Genomic DNA, 23578 nt, shown 5'->3' with positions numbered 1-23578 from the left:
ATGTTTCCTTTACCATAATTTTTTATTATTTTATAAAAATTAATTAAAATTAATATTGAAGTGGTAAGAAAACGTGTATGGGTATGAGTACGAGATTCTACCCGTTATTCAGTGGAGATGAGGATGAGACAAAAGTTTGATACCCGTTGAATTTGGATACGGGGATATGATGAATTTTTTCTATGAAAATGGATATGGAATAACGAAACCTGTTCCTACCCTGCCCCATTGTCATCCCTAATAGTTCATTATTGTGGCAATAGCAAAAGTAAAAGTTGTAATAATTTATTAATTATTCGTTTTCCTCAAAAATAATATACATTAGTATTTATCAAAATAAATAAATAAAAACTAAATATTTCCTATAATAAATTACCAGTAAGTAACTTTGGTGTCGAATTCCTTGCAAGAATCACGACTAGATTTTCATAAATTTTCTTGCTCAATGATGATAAGCATGATGAATCATAAACTTCTTGACCTATTTTTGTCGAGTATTCTTAATGTCAATTTTTTCTGTATTTTACAATTCTAAAAAACTTATCCATAAATTTGGAACTTAAATACATGAGTTAAAATGCAAATTGGCAAGGATGATGGTGGATATTGCGCTACGTATCCAATAAAAGGCCTCTTGAATTGGATCCCACAAAAAAGTGGCCAAAAATTTTTCGCCTCAAGAAACAGCCATCCACGTGTCAACCTTAAGCTCCACAGCACAATCCTCTTCATACTTAGCCACGTCATCACTACTAACGTGTTCCCATCACGAACCGCATATTCTACTCACACTAATTCCTGGCCGTTGATTTTTCGGAGACAAAAATTGTGGTCATCTTAATTCTCGCATTTCGCTTTAAATACAGAAAAACTCAAATCCCGCAACTTTTCTCTGTAGATTCCTCTCTCTGGATTCATTTGCTTCTCGCTGATCAAAGGTACTCTTCATTCCGGCTTCACTCTTTGTCTTTGAACATATATTTATTTACTTCTTCATTTGATTCCCCTACTTTTGTTTGATCATATCATATCGCGGCAAGTTTTTGATGGTTCGTACTGCAATATGTTTACTCGTCCATATATTATTATTTTTTGTGTAAATTTTTGAAGCTATATTAATGATTAATCATGAGAATGCGCTAACTGATTGATAATTCTCAGTAAGGATTAGTTGTGAACCTAAGTTGATGATGTTTTAAGATCTAGCATTGAAAACTTGTCATTTCTTTCTAAACACAGATTATTAGGTAACTTGGTATGGGAGTTGTGACTGTTTCTAGCTCAGCTGCGAGGACTCCAGTGGGATTGAGTACAAACTTTTCCTGTAATCGTCTGAAGAGACCTTTAATTATAGCATTTAAAGGGGATAAACAAAATGACTCAGCTTTGGTTGCAACTCAAGAGAAAATCCCTGTGCCCATTGAGACTGCCAAGACGCAGAAGAAAAAGATAGGGAAAGCTAACAAAGTGCCTAAGAGAGAAAGAGTTGCCTTTGCGGAGGAAAATTCTCCTTCTTCCTTGGATGTGGACTATAATGAAGCTGCTGCTATGCTTGAAAATATATACAAACTCAGCCCTGCTTTTGATGCTGGTAATGCAGAATGTATAGATGGTAAAATCAAAAGGGTCTCCCGGAGAAGGAAGAAGATTGTTGACGATTGTGAAGAAAAGGATGTAAACGATGATAGGGTGGTCAGAAACCAGAACAAGAAAGCTAAACGGCTGAGTCTTGATGCGCGGATTTCATTAAAGAGGAACTCGGACGGGGATGAAGTCGTTCCCACTCGAAATAAAATAAAGAATAGGATTGAGAAGATTGAAGAACTTATTAGGGAATATTCAGCATCAACTGATTTTGTCGGTATGGATTGGAGAAGAATGAAAATACCTCCTGTTCTTTCTTCTTCAGAGCATGCTTGGCTGTTCAAATTGATGCAACCTATGAAGGTAAGCAGTAAATTACAACTAATATTTTTGTCCCCTTACTTTGATTCTTCTATTCTTGAAATATTAGTATAGATTTGTTTGGTTCCTGAGTAGCAGGGATTCGAGGATTTAATTCCATTCTTAGATAACTTTTGTAAAATTCAAGATGTCAGGAAAACTCAGAATTTGCTTCTGTAGCAGACATTAACTCATAATTGTTTGTTTTTCAGACAATACTTCAAGTGAAAGAAGGTTTACAGAAAGAGCTAGAAAGAGAACCTGCTGATAGTGAACTAGCAGATGCAACAAACATGAACATTGCTCATGTAAAGAAAGCATTGGAGGTTGGTCAAGCTGCAAGAAACAAACTCATAAAGGTAATTCTAATTCTTAAGTTCTTTCACGACATGACTTTTGAAAAAATTCAACGTATGAAGAAGAAATTACTGTCAGTTTGTTGTGTAATTTGAAATGAGCAAGTTATAAGCAAGTGTGATCATGTTTCTTGCAGCACAATCTCCGGCTTGTCTTGTTCGTTATCAACAAATATTTTTCAGATTTTGCAAGTGGCTCTAGGTTTCAAGATCTTTGTCAGGCAGGAGTTAAGGGACTTATGACAGCAATTGATCGCTTTGAACCGAACAGAAGATTTCGGCTGTCAACATATAGCTTATTCTGGATTAGACATGCTATCACTCGTTCGATGACTCTCTCAAGCTTCACACGTGTTCCATTTGGACTTGAATCGGTATGCATTCTCACTGTTCATGGTGATTAGTGTTTTTGTTTAGCAGCATATGGTTCATGGCTTTTATTTCTTTAGTTTTTATTTCCATGTTATATAGCATCATATTTTGTTTTCAATGTCAACAAACTGTAATTCCTAATCAACCACTTTTGTTGTGGTTGCTTGAAGGTATAATCCAGGATTGTTTTATTTAGACAATATATTTAGAAAGGCTTGGATATAAAATTAAATTTAGGCTGTTGAAGTCTCAACTTTGGGTAATTTCTTCATTTCTTTTGGAGCAGGTTCGAGCAGAAATCCAAAAAGCTAAAACTGAGTTAACAATTGAGCTTCAGAGGTCTCCAACAGAGGAAGAAATAATAGAAAGAGCTAAAATATCCCCGGAAAGATACCATGACGTAATGAAGGCATCAAAATCCATTCTTTCGCTGAACTCGAGACATATAACTACTCAAGAGGAGTTCATTAACGGGATCGTTGATGATGGGGGTGTTAATGGTGACAATAGTAAGCAACCTGCTCTACTAAGACTTGCTCTTGATGATGTGGTAACTACTCAATCTCTCGAGACTTTATTTGATCCCAAATACCTCATTCTATTGAAGTTTGCTATGATCATAGTGGATTTGTTCAATGAAATCTGCGAAATAGACAATTAAATTTGAAAATTTTCAGAAGTCAGAAGTATTTAACACTGCCCAAGTATGATAATCATATTCTTGTCAACAGTATATATTACTGTTTTTTATTTCTTTCCTCCCTTCGTTGACGATCTTGACTAATAGACACCATACTACTGGTATCGTTTATAACATAGGAAAGGGAAATGTTATGAATACATTTTCTAGTATACTTCGAACGTGTACTTATTTGTATGTGCGTTAGAGTGTCCATAGAACCCTTTTCAGTTGGGAATTAGTAACATACCTATTTTTCTTTGTCCAAGTAATATATATATATATATATATATATATATATATATATATATATATATATATATATATATATATATATATATATATATATGATTCAATTACATCATATTGTTATGATCAACAAATCTGAGATTTCATTTTTGTGCTAGCTTGATTCCCTGAAGCCGAAGGAGAGCTTAGTTATCAGACAGAGATTTGGACTTGATGGGAAGGGTGACAGAACGTTGGGAGAAATTGCTAGGAACTTGAATATATCAAGGGAAATGGTAAGAAAGCACGAAATGAAGGCTCTTATGAAGCTCAAGCATTCAGCTCGTTTGGATTATCTTCGTCGTTATGTTGTATAAATCACTGATGTATAGAAACACCTGACCTATAGTTATACAATAAAGATATATATATATATATATATTATATAGTCATGTTCTTATTATTGTTCATTTAAATACCTACTATTATATAATCATACTCATGTAATATGTATATGATTTACTTGAAATTACAAAAGTATATAACTGCTTATACAAGTTACATACATACCTGTGACGTGCCTTACTTTGATGAAATTAAATTGTATTTGGCCCTTTTCATGAAGGGGGAGTGTATAACATATCCTAAACATTGGGCCAGAAAATAAAATGATGGCGATTTGAGTAGGTCCAGGAGAATAATTGCCAATGTAATATCCAAAAGTTAAAAATAATGACATTTTTTTAGTTATTTATTATAAAAAGATATTTATTTCGTTCCCTTTTTCCATCTATTTCTTTTAGTTAATCAACCTTTATTCTTACACATTTTTCTCTTTCTTTCTTTTCTCTTCAGTTTCCTTCGTTCTTTAGTTTTCACCAAATGCTGTTTTTCATGTACTTCTTTCTAATCATTCCTACCACTCTCTACTAAATGTACATCTTTCTATATAAATAAAAAGATTATTTTACAGACTTACGTTCTACATATTGTAAGTAGTTGAAATATTCTACATATAAGTACATTTAATCGATCTTTTCCATAATTTCAAGTGAAAAAACAGAAGAAAAAATAAAAAATTATTTTTTCTATAAATTAAAATACCTTCTGTGCATGTTACAGATAAAAATTTAAAGAAAATACATGAGAGAAAGCCTTAAAATTTAATTTATGCATAAAATGACGTTTAACAGAAATTAATTTCAATTTTTCATCTTTCTTTTTCAAAGAACTTATAGAAAAGTTAGTCCAAACATGTTATACACCATTAATTGTCTTAAAAAAAATGAAAGGGGACATAGATGGTGTTGGTTAGTTATAAGCGAAGATAAAATATAATATAACAAATACTGACATATACTAAATGTATTTATATTCTTGATGTGAATTGGGAATATTAAGAAATTGATCTTTCAAAGTTACAACTTCATAACAAATTGTTCCATGTTTGTACTTAGATGGCCACATCCTTGTTTTGACATTGAGTATCGCAGGACAGGAACAACCTTGAATTTTAGTTGGAATCTAGTATCCATATTTTATTTCTGAAAATAGAGCAACGATGAGATGGATATCAGATTAGAGATATAGATACTCATCCACACCGTAATTATAATAAGTAGATTATTATAAACGTTAAATTATAAAGTTGAGCTTGCGATTTTCTTGTTTTCTTAAAATTTTTATAAAAATAAATAAATATGTATGTGGGTATCTTAATAAACGATGGAATAGAGTATCCATTTTTATATTCTGAAAAAAAGATGAGAGTGGATTGGGAACAAACCTGATGAGAGTGAAATGACTCATGCCTAGCTACGTCCATGATTCTTGAATTGGTAGCCAGTAATTAATGATAACATTTTAAAATATTATTCTCTTTTTTCATAAAAAATAATTTGTGATTGTGATATTTACCATATCCATCTTATACTGTTAAGTCAGGTTAGGTGAAAAAAATGAACAGTAACCTACACAAGTAGTAATGTTTGCTCCACACTAATGACAGTCATCAAAATACTTTATTCGAAATTAGACCCTTACAATATATTATCTGAAGATGGAAGATAAAACCCATGTCAACTAAATATTTATCCAATAAAACAATTTTATAAAAGTATTTCATTTTTAAATCAAATGTTAATAGTATATTATAAAATTGTATGGCAGTTATTATATCTATCCATTTATTTACAATAAAATAATTATCAAATAGCTTATATAATAACAATAATATATTATTTTTTGTACTCTTTTAAATCAGAACGAGAATCTTATTACTATCAAATACGCATAAGATACTATGAACAGAAAGAAAACAAATTTTTGCTTTGGGAAAGAAAAACTCTTCACTTGTATTTTTATTATTTACACAGAAATTGAAGGAATATATGGAGTCGAATTATCCTCTGTACCTAAACGATGGAGAATATATCTGTCCCTTTACATGGAGAAACTATGCATTTCAAAATTGATGTGTTCGAATATATTATAATGATGGGTGATCGTTATTCTGAAAATGTTAAAATGTCTCCATAATTAATGATAAAGCTAAGATATACTTTAAGAAATGAAACGAAGGAAAAATATAAAAAAATGTGCTTACGTACGAATCGATAAATGGTGAATCTTTTTCTCGACAGGTAGACATGAAATTTATATAATGATATTTTAACAAAGTTTTTTTTTTACAAAATTTATTTTTTAACAAACATTAAACTCTTTTTTACTATTTCTAAGTCGCATTAAACTTTTATTTATTTATTGAAATGTTGTTATGTATTGTCAAAAGTTTGTAAATAAATTTTTTTTAAAAAATAATTTTTCGTTTTATATCAGCATGGAATAAGTTGAAGACATGTTTTGGGTAACAGTGACCTTATACATGCTTTTGGTAGTAGTAAATATGTTGCCAGATCTGTTAAAAGACTTAGTTATCCGAGTTTTTTAAAATTATGTAGTGGTTAAATTTTTTGGTGTACTTAGTGGAAGTCTAAAATTTTACACTTTATATTATTATAATTTTCATCCGTCATTTATATCTCTTTTTTCACGTAAAATGTATTAATCATTTTGGGATCATATATATTTTATACTTATATTTATGTTTATTTTATTTTATTTATTATCCATGAAATTTAAATATATGGTATTTGTCTCTATCAAGTATTATTTTTGTGATTCATATTCATATTTCTTAATTGGTATCCATACTTATGTAGTAATTAATGTAACTAATTTATTTACTAACGTTATATAAGTGGGAGATTGTTGTATTTTATATAATTTTATTATATAAAATTATTATTCTTTATTTTGTTATTATTGTGGATTAACATTAATCAATAAATTATATTATTTGTTAGTATCAATTATATTTCACAATTGTTATTAATTTATGTATAATAAATATTGAGTTTGTGATGAACGGTCCGTGATGGGTTAGATTCTTCAATAAATGGTCTGTGATGGACTTGAATGATTAGTAGGTCTTTGATCTCTGCTGGTAGGGATATCAAACTGAGACCCATTAGTCAGTTGTAAGGGGCAACGTAAAACACACTTTTGATATACGTTATAGAATAACTTACCGGTAAGAGAATAGTAAGGTCTCACACGTGCTTTCATTGATCTTCATTTTGATTTCGGATACACAATTCTTTTGAACTCATACTTGAATATATTATATTGTTGCGTCTTGTATTATTTTTTCTTATCATATAAGACAATACATGAAGGTTTGTTAAAAAATAATTAGGATTCATATTAATTTCATAAAAGAATCCCTAAAATCATAATTAGATTTATACAAATTTGGAATAAACTTAATTTGGAGAAACATCCTAAAAAGAATTATAAATCTAACATACATAAATCATAATAAGATACTAACCTTAATCTATGAGACATCATGCGAGAATGTATATTTCAATCTCAATCTATGTGTTTCTTGGTCTTTGTTTTTCAATCTATCTCTTTGTATTTATTTTTTCTCATATACTTTCATAATAATTTATATGGTGAAAAAATTCTATAACAAAAAAAATCTTAATCTCTTTTATAAATCAATATCTCCATTCAATTTTTTATTGTATTTTTTATTATAATTTTCGCAATATAAACTTAATATAAATAATATATAAATATAATTTTTAAAAATATATAAATATATATAAAATAAATTAAAAAAAAAATAGGAAAGCCGTGACTCCGCTACGTGATTGCATAGTTCCGCCACTGTGTAGATGTTATTTAGGTTTAAGTAGGTATAATATGTAATCCGTCGAGTACGAGTTATTCGTTTTGAATATTTTTTATGTTCTCTTTTAAGTTTAAATTACACCAGTGAATTCAACGTGTTTAATTTGCAAAACATTATTATTACATTGGAAATATTGTTTTTCTTAGACATAAATCAAATATCAGTATGATATGTAATTCGCATAGTACGAGTTATTAGTTTTGAATATATTTTATGTTGTTTTTAAAGTTCGATTCACATCGGTGAATTCCAACGGGTTTAATTTGCAATATCTTTCCTACTATCTTAGATTATAGACTTCTATGACGGATTTATCTTTAAATGTCATCTTCCAATAATTGAAGAAAGAATGGATATTTAAATTCTTCTTTACCAATATTCCTGAACGATACAAACAATTAGATGTACGGGAACAATTAAAATATTTAACACTCAAATTGTTTTATTTATTTACTATTTATAATTGTATTGTAAATTACGCGGACAATGAAATTAATGAGATCAAACACTACTAATGAAAAAAAAATATATTTGATCTAATTTTTTATTTCGTTACATGATTTAACACTCCGTACACTTTCTGTTTTGATTAACTGTTTTATTTTCTAATTGAATGTTGATTATATTTAAACATACTTATTATAACCGCATAACTATATTCAGTAATTATATTTTAATTAATAAAATACTTTTTTGTAGTTTATAGGGCAATTCATATAGTCTAATTTTATAGGAGATTATTTGTAGAAAAATTAGACTTGTTTAAAATGTGGATATATGTAAGATTAATTTGGCACCACATTTCGCTAAGTTCAGATTTTTTTTTTACTAATTTCTTGGTACTGGCTTTTTGAATCTTCAAAATACACCGATAATATATTAAAAATATTTTTAATATGTTTTAAAACATAGTCTATATACTTACTTTTAAGGTTCAGAGCATAAGACATCAAAAAAAAAAAAAAAAAACTCAAAAGATAATCTAAATTGGTTTTACCTAAAATTTCAGCAACACACAATTCTACATTCAATTCTGTTAGAGATTACCATGTTCCGATTTTGAATACCAGAAAACTGCCTGAGTTGTATTGAAATGTGAAAATATCCAAATTCAACAATATATCCTTCTTGAAGACCAGGTGTGGAAAATAATGTATTTTAGTATATTTTCTCTACCAATCTTTTATTCTTGTTTCTCCATCTGCACCAGAATTCACATGCAGAATGAATGTTGTAAAAAATGTTATTCCATATATTTTTGATTGAGTGATGCATAACAAGTATATCTTATGTAAGTATTTATGTGGCATGAGATGTAATTTTTGGTCATAGTAAACACATTAAATCTTAAATTGTATTTAGATTTGTTAAAAGTCTCATATTTGATTAGAAATAGGACGAAATTATAATATACAAGGTGCAAATTTTGTTTGTTTTTTTAAAATTGAATAAAACTTAAAATTTACCTTTTAATATATAGCAGTTCACTACTTCCAATTTTTTTTTTCATTTAATCTTCTCCTTAAATAAATTAGATTTTCTTATGAATAAATAATACATGAACATTAAGTTCTAAAATTTTACAATAAATATCGTGAAGTTATTCGGAGAATAAATTTAACGAATTGATAGTGGTTTTGTTTTTTTTTTTTTTTTATAGACAAAGAATAAATTTAATTAAAAATAACAATTGACATATTTATTGATTCTGAAAAAGTTAACTGCATTTCGTAGACTAAAACAAATATCTACCACTTAGTAAAAGTATTTTCTAATTAGATGTGATTTTGTTAATTCATTAAATCAACTTAACTGCGAGAAATTTAGACAATTTACACGTGTCGATTATTCAAGTTAATACCCGTATATCAACACAGAAAAAATGCCATTCTGTAGACATGACCTAGAAAAATCTGAGGGAATTTTTCAATTAGACAAATTCCTAATCTGTGTGCTATGCTACGTCAATTTCAACTCCCTCCGTTATTGGACATTTTGTTCCACATGAGTTTTGCACTTCGAGTGAGTCAGAACTTAGTATCGACTTATTGGAAATCAATTAGGACTTGAATTGTTGTATATATAAGAAATTAAAAGCTAGAAAATATGCACTAACTATAATTAAGTTTAATTAAATCTTACAAAATTGATTTGTAAGGTGAAATTTGCACCTACTTATATATTGTAAATGAATTTTATTTTTAGTCGATGTGGACTTCAAACACACTCGTTGAGATAAATAAATATTGAACATTAGACTAGATATTAATGGGTGGTCTGATAGCGGCTAGATAGTAAGTGGAACTATATATCCAACAAACCCAAATCTCACTAGGATATAACTTTAAATCAGACTTTGATATCATGTTAAGAAGTGAACCTTAAGTTTAACTAAACTTCCACAAAACTGGTTTGTAAGTTAAGATTTGCACCTACTTATATATTGTAAATTGGCCTTATCTTTAGTCAATATGAACCTTCCAACAAAATTAATTTCAATTATATGTGAGATTTTATTGATTAATAATAATCTTTAATTCGATCGTAGTTTGTAATTATACGAAAACTGCATATTATTGATGAACACAATCTCTTGGTAATAGAAAAATTTTGTCAACATTCAAATTTATCGATGAACTACAAATGATAAAAAATTTGTTGATAAAATTGTTGATGATACATTTGACTGATAGATCAAAAAATTCGTCAGTAATTACCGACGATAATTATATCGATAAATTTTGATTGTTAATAAAATTCATCAGTAACTACTATGATTTGTTCTTCTTCTTTTTCTTCCTCCCACTCCATCGCTACCACCATGTCCGTCATTGCCGCCAACTCCTCTACCAACTTCAGTTGCCGCCATTGTTCATCGCCACATTGCACCTCGTCTTCTAGTTCTTCTTTTTCCTTCTTATCTTCTTTTGTTCTTCTCATTCATTTTTATTTAATATATAAAAAAAAATTCATTAGACTTGACAAAAGAATAATTATTTTATTTATCAACAGATTTACCAAACAACAAAAGTTGTTGATAATTTCAATTATAAGTTACAGATAAAATTAATCGTCAAATACATTATTAATAATACAAATTTGAATTTATCAAAAAATTTTATGGGTGACTATTTACCGGTAAAATTAACTGTTGATAATTTAATTTTTTAAAATTCATAATTTAAATTTTTAAAATTCGCTTATAAATTAAATTTATCAATAATTTATTTTCTACCTAAAAATTTATCGTTAATTATGAAAATTTTTGAAAAGAAAAATGAGTGTATCTATCTATTCAATGAAAAGCTGAACCATTTTCATAGTAATTAATAATTTTCAGAGATATTTTCTAGAAGATGACCCAAATATTGTAAAATAGAAAATTATTATTAATTTGAATTTACACTTTGATTCAATTCAACATTTAATATTTAAAACCATTTTTATTTATTTTAGAGACGATACAGGCCATTCTTTCGGTACAATAATGCTGTCTTTTTCCTAATACTGGAAGCACGAGTCAGCATATTTTGACTAATGTAGCCGAATAAACAAAATATCATGCATAATTGGAGCTAATTTGAAAATGTTTGGTCTTAGAAGAAAGGAGAAATATTGTAAAGAGAAACAAGTAATTCAAAATAAATTTTGTTGTCCCTTTAGGAGGCAAAAAACAAAACCAGTTAGTAAAGATATGACAGAAAATGCAGAAATTATAGAAGAGATAAACAATGTGACATCCTTAAAAAAAAAAAATGTTCATGTGATTTAACATAAAAAAGAAGATGAAAGGGGTTAGTGAAAGATGATGGCATAATAGCATGCAACGAATCGGAATAGGAAAGAATGGTAAGAAGCAAGCAAAGTAAAACGTTAACAGAAAGAAGGAAACAGAAAATGGTGATGGTGACGAATGAGTAATAAGTTAAAGATGGAATGAGTCAATTCCCAAAATGGACTAGTGAGAGAAGAGAGTTTTGCGGTGTGCGGGCCACTTTGGTTGATTCTGCGTAACCTGCACACACCAATGTTTTGCATCCTACTCACCAATTACTAAGCAATGACACAGATCCAACTGTTATATCTATACATGCACACAACACACACAGAATTATACAAACATTTTTTTATGGAGCAGCCACCATGCATTATTTCCCATTTCACTCACCTTTTTAGAGATTCAAAAACAAACTCATTAAGTCTACTTACCGGTAACAGTATGGCTTTATGCGTCCAACTACAAACAAATAATAAATTTGTTGATAGTGGGTAGAACAATAGGCAAACAAACAACAGATCTCGATACGATAAGTTTTATGTCATACTTATGATACAATGTTAAGAAGTGAACTTTAAATCTAACTCAACTTCATAAAATCGACTTATAAAATAAAGTTTGTATCTAATTATATATCATGAAATGTCTTATTTTTTAGTCAATGTGAAATTTTGAATAATGAGATTTGAAAAGTTTAGTTGGTGAAGCATTAAGCACTTGAGAGCTAGGTTTAGAGTGATGTGAAAGTGAAATCTAAAAAAGTGAGCTAAATTGAAGTTTGGTGGTGACAAATTCTGCAGCTTGTGTCTCCTTTCTGCCTTCCAACTGGCTCTCATCTTCACCTTTTCACGCTGTATTGCTACCTCTGAGTGACATTCCAATTTTCCTATTACACACTACGATATGTGAATGTATAATAATATTTATGTGCCCATTTGCCACATTGAGTTGACGCAAAAACAGAGCTTGTACTTGCCAACTTCTGAAGCGGATAAGATTTTATAATGTACTTCTTCCCTCTCTACGCACAACCATTTCAGGGTCCACATGTAAGTATAATTCAAATTTTGAACGTCCCTTCTCAAGGATCCGACAAATAATAAATGGAAACATGATTCAAAAGTTGTTTTCTTATTTTAATCTCTCAATCACTTCCTACCCCAGATTCATTCATGTCATCTCCTGCTCTTCACACAATATTATATTGTTCTCTTATCTTCCTAAATCGTCACTAACTTTTTTAATGTAGCTTCTATATGTTTCTCCATTTGTGTATTGAAACAAACGTTGGCACTATGAAATGGTAAATCACTAGCTGAACCTTGCATTATCTATTCAACTGTTTGAGATGCCATGAATCTGTTTGTAGTTTGTAAAAGAAAGACTTTTTCGAAAGATTTCAAAGTTATTCATCAACTTATTCTCTTACTTTGCATACTACTATTTATTTTAGCTTCATAAAACGTCAATATTTTCTATTTTTTAAATTTAAAAGTGATTATTTTTGTTCTTTTCATTCAGAAAATACCACACTTTTTTAATTTTAACTAAAGTGATCAAATGATGAACAGAATCTTAAAGTCGAAACTAATTTCGAGACTAGGGTAGTTAAAAATTATTTCTATGACTAAGCAAATGTTTGGTGAGGTTGGCAGAATAAATATTGGAGACCATCGAATTATTCTTATTAGAAATTACACACGAAGGTAATATTAATTTACAGGATGTCAATTCTTTTTATCTATATCTGTCAAATAATCATTCATCAATTCACAAATAAGTGAATACCTTAAAAATCCTACATTAAATAAAAAATAAAAGATCAATTATAAGTGAGAAAAAAAAAATCCTCATAACGATTATGTGACGATGAAACAAATTTAAAGTCCCAAAATTATTTTGATTACACTTATCACTCCAAAATAATTTGTCTTTATTTAATGTTATAAATTGATTTTCTTTTTAAATAACCATAGTGACTCCAAAAGAAAATTAAGGAGAGTGTTGCACTAGATGGCAATGATCATGATCATGGTAAACGTGATTTCGCTTTCTTACGTAACGAGTCACAATCTATTAAAGTATTCGTTTTAGGAAGCAATGACAAAGACATAATATAATATTTTGTTGTAATGATTGAGTTTTTGACTACCCATGTCGTTTTGGCGCGTTTGGAATTGCAACAATTTAATTTATCAAATGTGTAAGGTTTTTTATTAAATTAAAATTAAAGGCATGAGTGACATGTGACATGGAATGAGTTGCAAGGTGAAAGCACGTGACCAAGATGGGTGATATATTCGTACAAATGAAGGTACTAAACCTTAAAAACTATAAAGAGTTTTTAAAGACAGTTGACAAATTGTTCCACCTAGTCCTCTAACATTTTGGCTGCTACATTTCTACAAATTTCGATACGACACCATTTCTGCAAATATATCTTCTTTTTCCCCTCAAACTATCATTATCAATTTTCTCCCCTTTCATTCGTAACATCAAATGTTTAGACCAAAATTTTCTTACATGTACTTAAGATCTTTCCTTGTTACCATATTCTAATGTCTTGTTTCATGCGGAATAAAATAAATAGTTTAAACATTTCTTATGGGTTTGCAATTATCTTAATGATTTGTTTTTCCCTATTAAGAATATTTTTTTAACGTCTATGTTAATGGGAAATTTGTGATTAATTTAAAACTAATTTGAGTATGCAATCTAATTATATTTGACTTCAAAACAAATTGAATTTACTGAAATTTGTGGTGATTGGATACAGTCAATTTAAAAAAGAAAAAAAAATTATTTACAAGAAAAATCCATAATATCTTGTTAATCCATTCTCATCTAGGGATAAAAAAATACTCGTATATGTGACTGTGAGTATTCACAGATAAATTTCGTTATGAAGAGTTAGTATCAATGGGTAGCGGGTATCGGGTATTTAATACTCGTTTATAAACGGATCGGGGACAAGTATCCTACTATCTGTATATGTGAATATTCATTTCTCTTAAAAAATTAAAATTAAAATTTATTTTATTTTATTAAGTTAAATTTAATTAAAATTAAAATTTAATTTATATTTTATTTAATTTAATTTAATTAAAATTAAAATTAAAATTTAATTTAATTTATATTTTATTTCATATTTTTTGTAATTTTAATTAAATTTTATTTTAAAAATTTATGAAATATCTTCTTTTTTTAGTATTTGTGGGTATCTACAGGTACCCATGGGTTCTAAAAAAATCTGTGGATATCTTTTAAAATGGTATCCGGTAACGAAATAGATAACATATAAATTTTTTTATTACAAATCGGATTACGAGTAGACACTATTCATACTCGACACTCGACCCGATCTGTTGTCATCCCTATTCATTCATGAAGACATCACTATTTTATATATAAATGACTTAAAGGTAGTCATATATGAATATATATCTCATGCAAGTTTAATAAGTTCTAATATTATAATAAAAATTTAATTAGATCTAATACATGTTTCCAAAATTAATTTGTATGATAATACTTGTCCTCATGTAAAATCTTCAACCTTTCATAAACAACCTTTTATTATTCGTGAAATGTTGTCTCACTCAGCTCAATATACTATGATATTTAAATAGTTAATGATAATAATAATTGAAAGTTTTCTAAAAGTTTTTCTAATTATGTGTTGGAATAATATATATATATATATATATATATATATAATATGACAACATAATATTATGAATGAACTTTAGTATTAAAATAAAATAATAATAATAGTAATAACAATTTGAATAGTGATGATGAACATCATCAAATTAAATGGACTTTTTATTGAAATTGAAGTTAAATTTATTTGAAAATGAGTAAAAATCATCTTAATTCAACTCTAACCAATTAAATTTCTGTTTATAAACTATTTTTAAAATAAAAAATTTACAATGATTCCCAAATTCTAATTTTGATAAATTATATTAAGAATACATGATAAAATTAGTTATTCAAATAAATAAAAAATATAAAAATAGTTATTCAATTAAAAAATTTACAATCATTCCCATTTTTTTTATTGTAAAGCATAAATTGCTGTTATATATGGGTGATTAATTTGCTCTTAGTGCTTGCATATTGTAATTAAATCATAACTTTTTATGTTAAATTATAAAAGATTTATATATCTTGAGTTTCTAAACTTGAAAAAAAAATGGAATCTGTCTGTATTCTAAATTTGTTACATATTTTTTTTTTCTCAAAGTTAATCAAATTGGGTTAATATTTGTTTTTTTGGCAAAACACATTTCAGGTTGGTATTTGAAATTTTTACACTGTTTGACACGTTTTAACTCAAATATCAGTCTAAAATATTATTTAACAAATCAAATATTACTAAAAAAATTCATAAATCATACTTAATCCCGAGATAAATGTATAAACTTTTTGGAGATACTCAAAATATATTTAACTCCAAAATTCAAAATATATTTAACTCCAACATAAATGTGTAAAAGTTTTGAAGATATTACACATTAAAATTAATATATATATATATATATATATATATATATATATATATATATATATATATATATATATAATTTTATGTATACTGGGAAAAAAAATTAGGACTCTAATAACTCTAAAATCCGGGTCACTGACGCCTAAATATATGGATTCAAATCGTAGTTAATTCATTCTAGACATATAAAAAACGGTATTTAGAATTAAACTATTAATTAAGATCATTCAATATATGAAATTATAAATAATAGATTTTATCTTATTGATATGTTAGGTTCTTAAAGACTGATTTACGAAATAATCTACGCTTTTAGAATCCTAAGAAGAGATTTAGAAAGTAATTATATTAGAATTAGTTTTTTGTTAAATTACTCAATGTATTAAAATATAATATCTGTTTTCACGTGACAGAAATATTATTTAACAATATAAATTTTAATATATTAGATGACTTTAATGTTAATATTTGTTAAATATATGATGAATGAATCATTAATGAATATTCATATATTTTATCTACAAGAAATTGTTATATAATAATATTATAATCATGTTGAAAAGAATAAAAATGGATGTTTTAAAATTACTTTATAAATATGGGTATTTTAAAAGTCGATTAGTCAACTTAATTTATATGAGTTGATTCATTATTGGTTAAACTAAAAATAAGTTAACTTAATTTATTTCATATTTTGGTAAATTAAAAGTTTTGTAATCAATTCAACCTATTTCCACGAATTAATAAATTAATGGATTAATTCGATTAAGTATTTTTTTTTTGGATTTATTTTATATATTTATTATACACTATTAAAATTGATTTTAAAATTGATGGTTCAATTTGTTATTTTAAAATTTTACAATCAAATTATTTATCTATTTCACTCAATATTATTAAGAGAATAATAATTAAAAACTAAAATATTAATCATTTAGAAAAAAATAAATCATCCAAACTATTTTAATATTATTTAACAATATTATATTATTTAAAAAATTAAAGTCACAACTTATATGGTTAAAAATACTAAATTATTATAATAAAAAATATTTATAAAAATCAGTAAAGACTAATAAAAAATTATCACCGACTTCCAACCTGACTCAAGTTTATTTCACCCGCAAACTAAATAAACGAATCGCAGTTTGACCCACACTTAAAAAACTGAATTTTTTCTTACCTAACTCAAATCAAATCCGAAATGAGCCCATACTTAAATCTATTTTACCATTTTAATTCCAAAGAAGTTATATCCTCTTTTCTTTTCTTAGAGCAAATAAATATCTTAATAACTGTAGAAAAAATTAACATCGTTTCATTTATATTAAAAATAATCATTCAACAAAAATCAAACTCAGTGAATCACCTCACAAAAACGCCCATGCAGAAATGACGGAATTTATTTCGTGAAACAAGATAATAGTCTTTTGAAAACTCAAAAAGCAACCTTATTCTACCAAACCACCAATAATTAATTCATTGACTCCAAATACTGTATATTGAAAATTTACACCTGAAAATAACCTCTCTGATTCAGAATTGAGATAATTTCAATGTATTGTCGCAAACCATGTTCTCCCCACAACACGAGTGTCCCACTAATTAAATTAAGGTTGATTTGTTCTCCATTTTTTCTCGGTTTCTCTTGCAATAATAACTGCCGCTAATGGCGTTTTGAAGAATTATTCAAATTCTGTGTGCCAACGTACAAAATTCAATTTATTTTGCAAAACTCACAAGTTTCATGTTTTTCCCCTATATCTTTTTATGATTTTCTGGTTTCTTTTTTGCAGTTTCTTTCACTCTTTTCCATTGTTATTATTTGGCCATGTTTCTTCCTCAACTTTTCAATGCTTTTTCCTTTTTTCCCACCCTATGAGACCCTCCCCAAATAGGAGTATCTTTTAGTTTTTGGTGGGATATACTTGATTTGAGTTATTTATTTTTGTGACAATATATATCCTAACGTTAATTTCCCACCAGACATTATGCACAGTAGGAAACATTATTTGCAAAGAGCCCACAAAAAAAGATATATTTGCATAGAATGTGTGTGCAGTGGATAAGTACAAGTGCAGTGGCCATGTTGCATTGAGAAGATGGAGTTAGGTTTGCTTTTGGCGTAAATCAATTAGTTTGTGTTAGAAGTTTGATGCTTTACACAAATGAATTATTTCGTATCACCTTTATTATTGCTTTTTTTGGTGTGTTTTTTCTTTACGTAAAGAAATATATCATTTTTTTGTGTGTGTTTCTGCACGTTTAGTTTTTTTTTTTTTAAATTCAATGTTACAAAACCAGTTCCACTTATTTACACCCTAATCATGCATTGTTAGATGTTGATCCCTACGGGTTTATATAATTATGAATAACTGAAAAAAAAAATTATTGTATATGAGGTACTTCAAACATTAAAAACTGAGGTACTTCGAACATTAAGCGACACTTTCTTTACTTTTATCGAATCCAATCTATGTTTTATTTCAGGTTATATTTTATAATATTGTCTCTAAATAAGCTTTTTTATTGATTTATCTTGTATTGTTATAAGCCTATGTAATATTGATTCTTATAAAACGTGTAGCATAAGAGGATAGTACCTTATACACTTTTAATAAAAGGATTTGAGTATCAAAGTACTCTATTTTTATTATATTATTTTTTATCGATAAAAAAAACACACAAATATAGGAATGATTTTAGGTATGAATTAATATATATATTCATGTCAGGAACATCTATAACATGGTGAGATAAAAGTAACAATTACGAATATAATTACATAAGAGCGAACCATTTCTATTAGTAACTGAAGGTTATTTTTTTAGGTATGTAACATAACAGCTTACTTTTAAAAAGAGTAGGAGATATTGGTGTGAGTGAAAAATATTAAAAGAAAATGAGGAATTTAATTATTGAACCTCTTTTTTTCTTGTCAAGATTATGAAAAGAAATCCTGCATAATATAATTAGCATTATGATAAATGACAGAGTCACAAGGTTTTTCGGAAGTGTTTTGTTTTTTTCCCTTAGCTATCAATTTATTTAGTCTAGTGTTTGTTAAATTATTTTTTTAGTAGTTTCTAACTTTCTTTTAGATAGTATTTGAAGTAGTATTTTTTCGTAGTCGATCTCGTCTCACAACTAAAATGTTCTAACAGTTACATTGTTATCTCTCTTTCATAGTCCAGCATTTGTGTTTAGAGATTTTTTTTTTTATCAATAAAGAATAAATTAAATTAAAAAAAAACATTTAAAGGGTATTCTAACCCTTATACAAAACAGTCATGAATAAAAAAAATGCTCTGACTTAGTTTTATGTTTGAACAAAATAGATGAAAGATCTGATATATTTTATTAATGATGACAGAGTTATATGTTCATATTTAACACATCTTCTGATTTTTTTATATTATTATTAAATATTTAAAAATAAAAATTATTTAGTCTTCCTCATCTTATAATCTTATATATTTGTCTCTTTAATTTGTTTCCTCTTTAATTCTTTATTATTGTTTTAAAATGTCACTGAGACTTAAATAATTTTTATTGCTCTCACCGATCTTTAGTATGTCTTTAATGTATAAATATATTATTTTTTATCTATTGATAACTGATGTCACAATCCTTATTTTCTACATTAATTTACCTTGGTTTAACAATTATAATGTAGAATAAATCAGTGCATCTATATGTATACTATTTCCTTTATAATAGTATTTGGGTAAGTTAAAACATAGTAAAGGAAATAGAAATTACATCAGTAATGGCTAACGTTTTTTACTAAATTATGTAATTATTTTGTATATTTTTAACATTTACAACGGTCTTTCTTATAAGGGAATACAATAAAATATTTTCAAAACAATTTTAAATTTTTTCAAAAAAAATCTACTAATAATACTAAATATGAAAAGTACTTATATTATCCTATAAAAAATATCAATTATTTTTAAGAAATTTTATAATACTTTGGTGTATTTACCACATATAATTAATCTTATCTAATAATCTAGTTTTTTTTTAAGAAGAATAATATATACTATCTATTAAAATATTTAGTTCACATCAAACATGCATAATTAAATAATTTATCATACTTTTTTCTAATTTTTAATATCATATCATATCTTATATATAGCCCTTGAAAGAGTTAATGTTGCTACATTCCATCCACACCAGATCAAGCTTCAAATTGAGAACCCTACCACGCTTGTCATTTAATTTTAACGCCATCCTTTTTGAAACCATATTGAAGTGATCTTGCATGATATCCCTCTCTCATATTTTTTACCCAAATTCTGTATATTTCCTTGAACAAATTATATTTGGATACTCTAACAAGTATATATCACTAATTATATTTATATTTTTCTTCTACTATTTTCTTTTCCTTTTTCATATATGTATACGAATATAAGGTGCAACGAGTAAACTCAAAAAATACCAAACAATACACCAATTAATTCTATTGGATATTAAAATAATAGTATAAGTATCCATAACTAAAATAAAAAAAATAAAAAAAAATAGAGAAAAAGAGATAATAAACAAATAATGTAATTTTATTAAAAAAAAACAAAATTACATTCTTTCTACCTCCAAAAAGAAAACAATGATAACCTTTTTTTAAACAGGAAGAAACTAACATTCTCTCTTAATTATTCTCTCAATTACTAAAAAAAATAATAGAAAAACTCTGAAATTATTTTCTTAGAAAACACTAAACTCCTTTCTAAACATATACAAAATAAGCCTAAGGTAAGTTGTCACCTACGTGGGAGTTTTTTCTAACAAATTCTTATACAGTAAATGGCTAAATATATAGGTTGTCGACCATTATCTTATGAGCGTGACAAAATGGTGATACGTTTAGAGATTTAATTAAAAAGAAACGAGGAAGAAGAAGATGATGATGAGCCCAGGAAAATGATTGATGCGAAGCTTAATAAATCAATATTTGTTGTGCATGAGGCCCCCAAATATTGTAGCATTAAAGGATACTTTAGACTTAGGTGGGGTGATTAAAGAGAAGACACTTGTATTATTGTGGTGTGAGCAATAATGATAAAACCATATTAATCATCAAAATCAAAATCAAAATAATAAAAAATAATAATGAAAAATGGCCATATCAAACAGTTATTTGGAGAAATAATGCGTGGATCTTTAAGATACTTACTAACTTGATTTGATGAAATTAATTAATGGGTTTATTTTTTTGTGGATAGCAAGGGAAATAGCGATGCATTTGTCAGTATTATTGTATAATTATTCTTTTGGAATGCTTTCTAACCCAATAAGAAAAATGTCTATATCTTAATTATTGGCCCCCTCGTTGTTTGTTAAATTAGTGACTTCTGATTCATCTAAATAAATATAAAGTAATTGTGGGGTTTCCATGTAAAGTCAACTTTATGACTGGGGCACATAGATAAGATTTTGATAGAAGGTTGGTTAACATGTGGACATAAGAATGGATGGAAGAAATTTGATGGGTCACTTTACAAATATAGGAAATAAAAGTAGCCAGACACTGCCAAAAACATAAATGAAAAGGTGATGGAAATATTAGGTTAGGTGGAGTAAATTTCTCAATAAATGTTTAAATAGGATATTTGGATTCCAAAAGAATTAAAAAAGTTTTTTTCAACTAACTTCTTCAAAAAAGTTTGCTTGTATAAAAAACTATTTAATATTATATTTTTCCTTTACATATTTATCAAATATTGTATTTAAGAAAAAAATTATCATAATTTAATTAGAGTGTTGTTCTCGAAAATTTATTCTCATTAACAATTTAAAGAAATTGTTTTATAATTTATATTATATTTTATTAAGTTCTAACTACCTCCTACGTTTCAATATTTTTAATTGAGTTTTATTAAAAGAAATTATTTTATTCTTACAATATTTTTTGGTTTGGTCAAAATATTTCGTTATTTGATTTTCTCGTTAATAAATGACGTTGTCATTACTTTTATTTTGTTATTTTAACTCATTCTCTTTAACATCGTTTAATTTGTAAGTCAATTTGTTTATGGAAAGTAAGTAAATTAAACCGATAAATGATATGAAAAAAAAGTAACAATCACATAATCTTATTATTTATAAAAGACAGCAGAATATTTAGACAAAATTAAAAAAAATACTATAAATATCTAATAAAACAGATACTCAACTATAGGTATATAAATTAAATTCATAAGATATTTAAAATTTAATTAAATTTGTATATTAATTTTTTTTCAACTTTACCTAAAGTACATTATATTCAATTAATAGTATAATATTAAATACCATTAATTTAAAAAAAATGACAGGAAATTGTCCATCATCACAATGAAAAGATATTCAAGGATTTTGCCAAACATTGAGCACTTTAATCATAACTTTTAATTTTGAATTAGCTTTTTTTAATCTCTTCTTGATCTCCCATACCCTTTGATGATTAATTACATGAATAAAAGGAAATGCTTTTTGGTGAAGTTTTTGGTGAGCGTGATGGGCAAATAAACTAATTAGGGCAGTGTGCTGCTGTAATGTCACTCAGCTATCACATAACATAATAAAACAAACACAAGCTACAGATTAGGAGAGAGATGTGTCTTTTACTAGCTTCCCAATCGTATCCTATGTGTACAAATCTAATATGCTCTCACTCACTTTATTTGGGGAAATATAGACATTATCACCAAATAAGCATAAGCTAGAAACTTCCACCTGTCCAATACCAAAACCCAATTATTATTATTTTAATTAAATATATTTTTAATAAAAAATCTCGTTAAGATAAACTCTAACTTAGTTCTAATATTATGTTAGAAGTAATTTTTTAAGCCTAACTCAATTCCACAAAATCAATTTGTAAAATGAAGTTTGCAACTCAGTTGTATACTATAAAGTGACATTATCTTTATTCGATATAAAACTTTCAACACAATTAAAAACTAAAATTATATTTAACTTATTATTATATTATTATAGTGATACAAAAGATGAACATTGCAGTTAATTGGTGTGCTTTGTAACATATGATAAGAGTAAGAAACTCACCCTCCTTTGTATTGGTAGCAAGTTGGAGAGTGCGTGCATGAATGGTACCCTTATAAAATTGAGTCAAAAAAGTGTGGCTGTAAAATTGACCCTCCAGCTATAAGCAGGTGAAACAAACAGAATGAGTTTTAGTGTAGAAGCGCGGTGGCAGCTATTTCACAACCTATCTTCTTCGTTAAATCAACGTTCTTTCGCATGCACACCAGACACAAACAAACATCGGAAACCAAATGTTGTTACTAATATCTTCAATTCCCAATTAACTTCAAATCAAGCACATGGACACGTTTGTGGACTAGAAAGACCTCCTTTTAATTAGTTTAATTTTGGTGGTTATTATAATTTTAGTGTTGTAATCTTGATTAAGGCACCGTCATCATCACCAAAGATA

At 27.2% G+C, this 23578-nt stretch overlaps 1 protein-coding gene across 1 annotated transcript; it reads left to right on the top strand.

Moving 5' to 3' along the window:
* Positions 1 to 790: 790 nt before the first annotated feature.
* Positions 791 to 4140, top strand: SIGE (sigma factor E). The gene is made up of 6 exons (XM_028086846.2): positions 791 to 938; positions 1240 to 1947; positions 2157 to 2303; positions 2438 to 2674; positions 2959 to 3222; positions 3759 to 4140. Exons 2-6 carry the CDS (start codon positions 1258 to 1260, stop codon positions 3954 to 3956), a joined length of 1536 nt encoding a protein of 511 aa, XP_027942647.1. The 5' UTR covers positions 791 to 938; positions 1240 to 1257; the 3' UTR covers positions 3957 to 4140.
* The last annotated feature ends 19438 nt before the right edge of the window (positions 4141 to 23578 follow it).

The sequence above is a fragment of the Vigna unguiculata genome, chromosome 9 (genome assembly GCF_037176805.1).
Source record: "Vigna unguiculata cultivar grain cowpea cultivar isolate G323 ecotype 2 chromosome 9, ASM3717680v1, whole genome shotgun sequence".
NCBI lineage: Eukaryota > Viridiplantae > Streptophyta > Magnoliopsida > Fabales > Fabaceae > Vigna > Vigna unguiculata.
Note: the sequence above shows the minus strand (reverse complement) of the source record. Positions and strands in the feature narration are given on the sequence as shown.

Bases quoted from the DNA above. Each gene is read 5' to 3' on its own strand.
- SIGE (XM_028086846.2), top strand. From the start codon at position 1,258: ATGGGAGTTGTGACTGTTTCTAGCTCAGCTGCGAGGACTCCAGTGGGA. The intron at 2,304-2,437 runs GTAATTCTAATT...TGTTTCTTGCAG, and splicing joins CAAGAAACAAACTCATAAAG to CACAATCTCCGGCTTGTCTT. The intron at 3,223-3,758 runs GTAACTACTCAA...TTTTTGTGCTAG, and splicing joins GACTTGCTCTTGATGATGTG to CTTGATTCCCTGAAGCCGAA.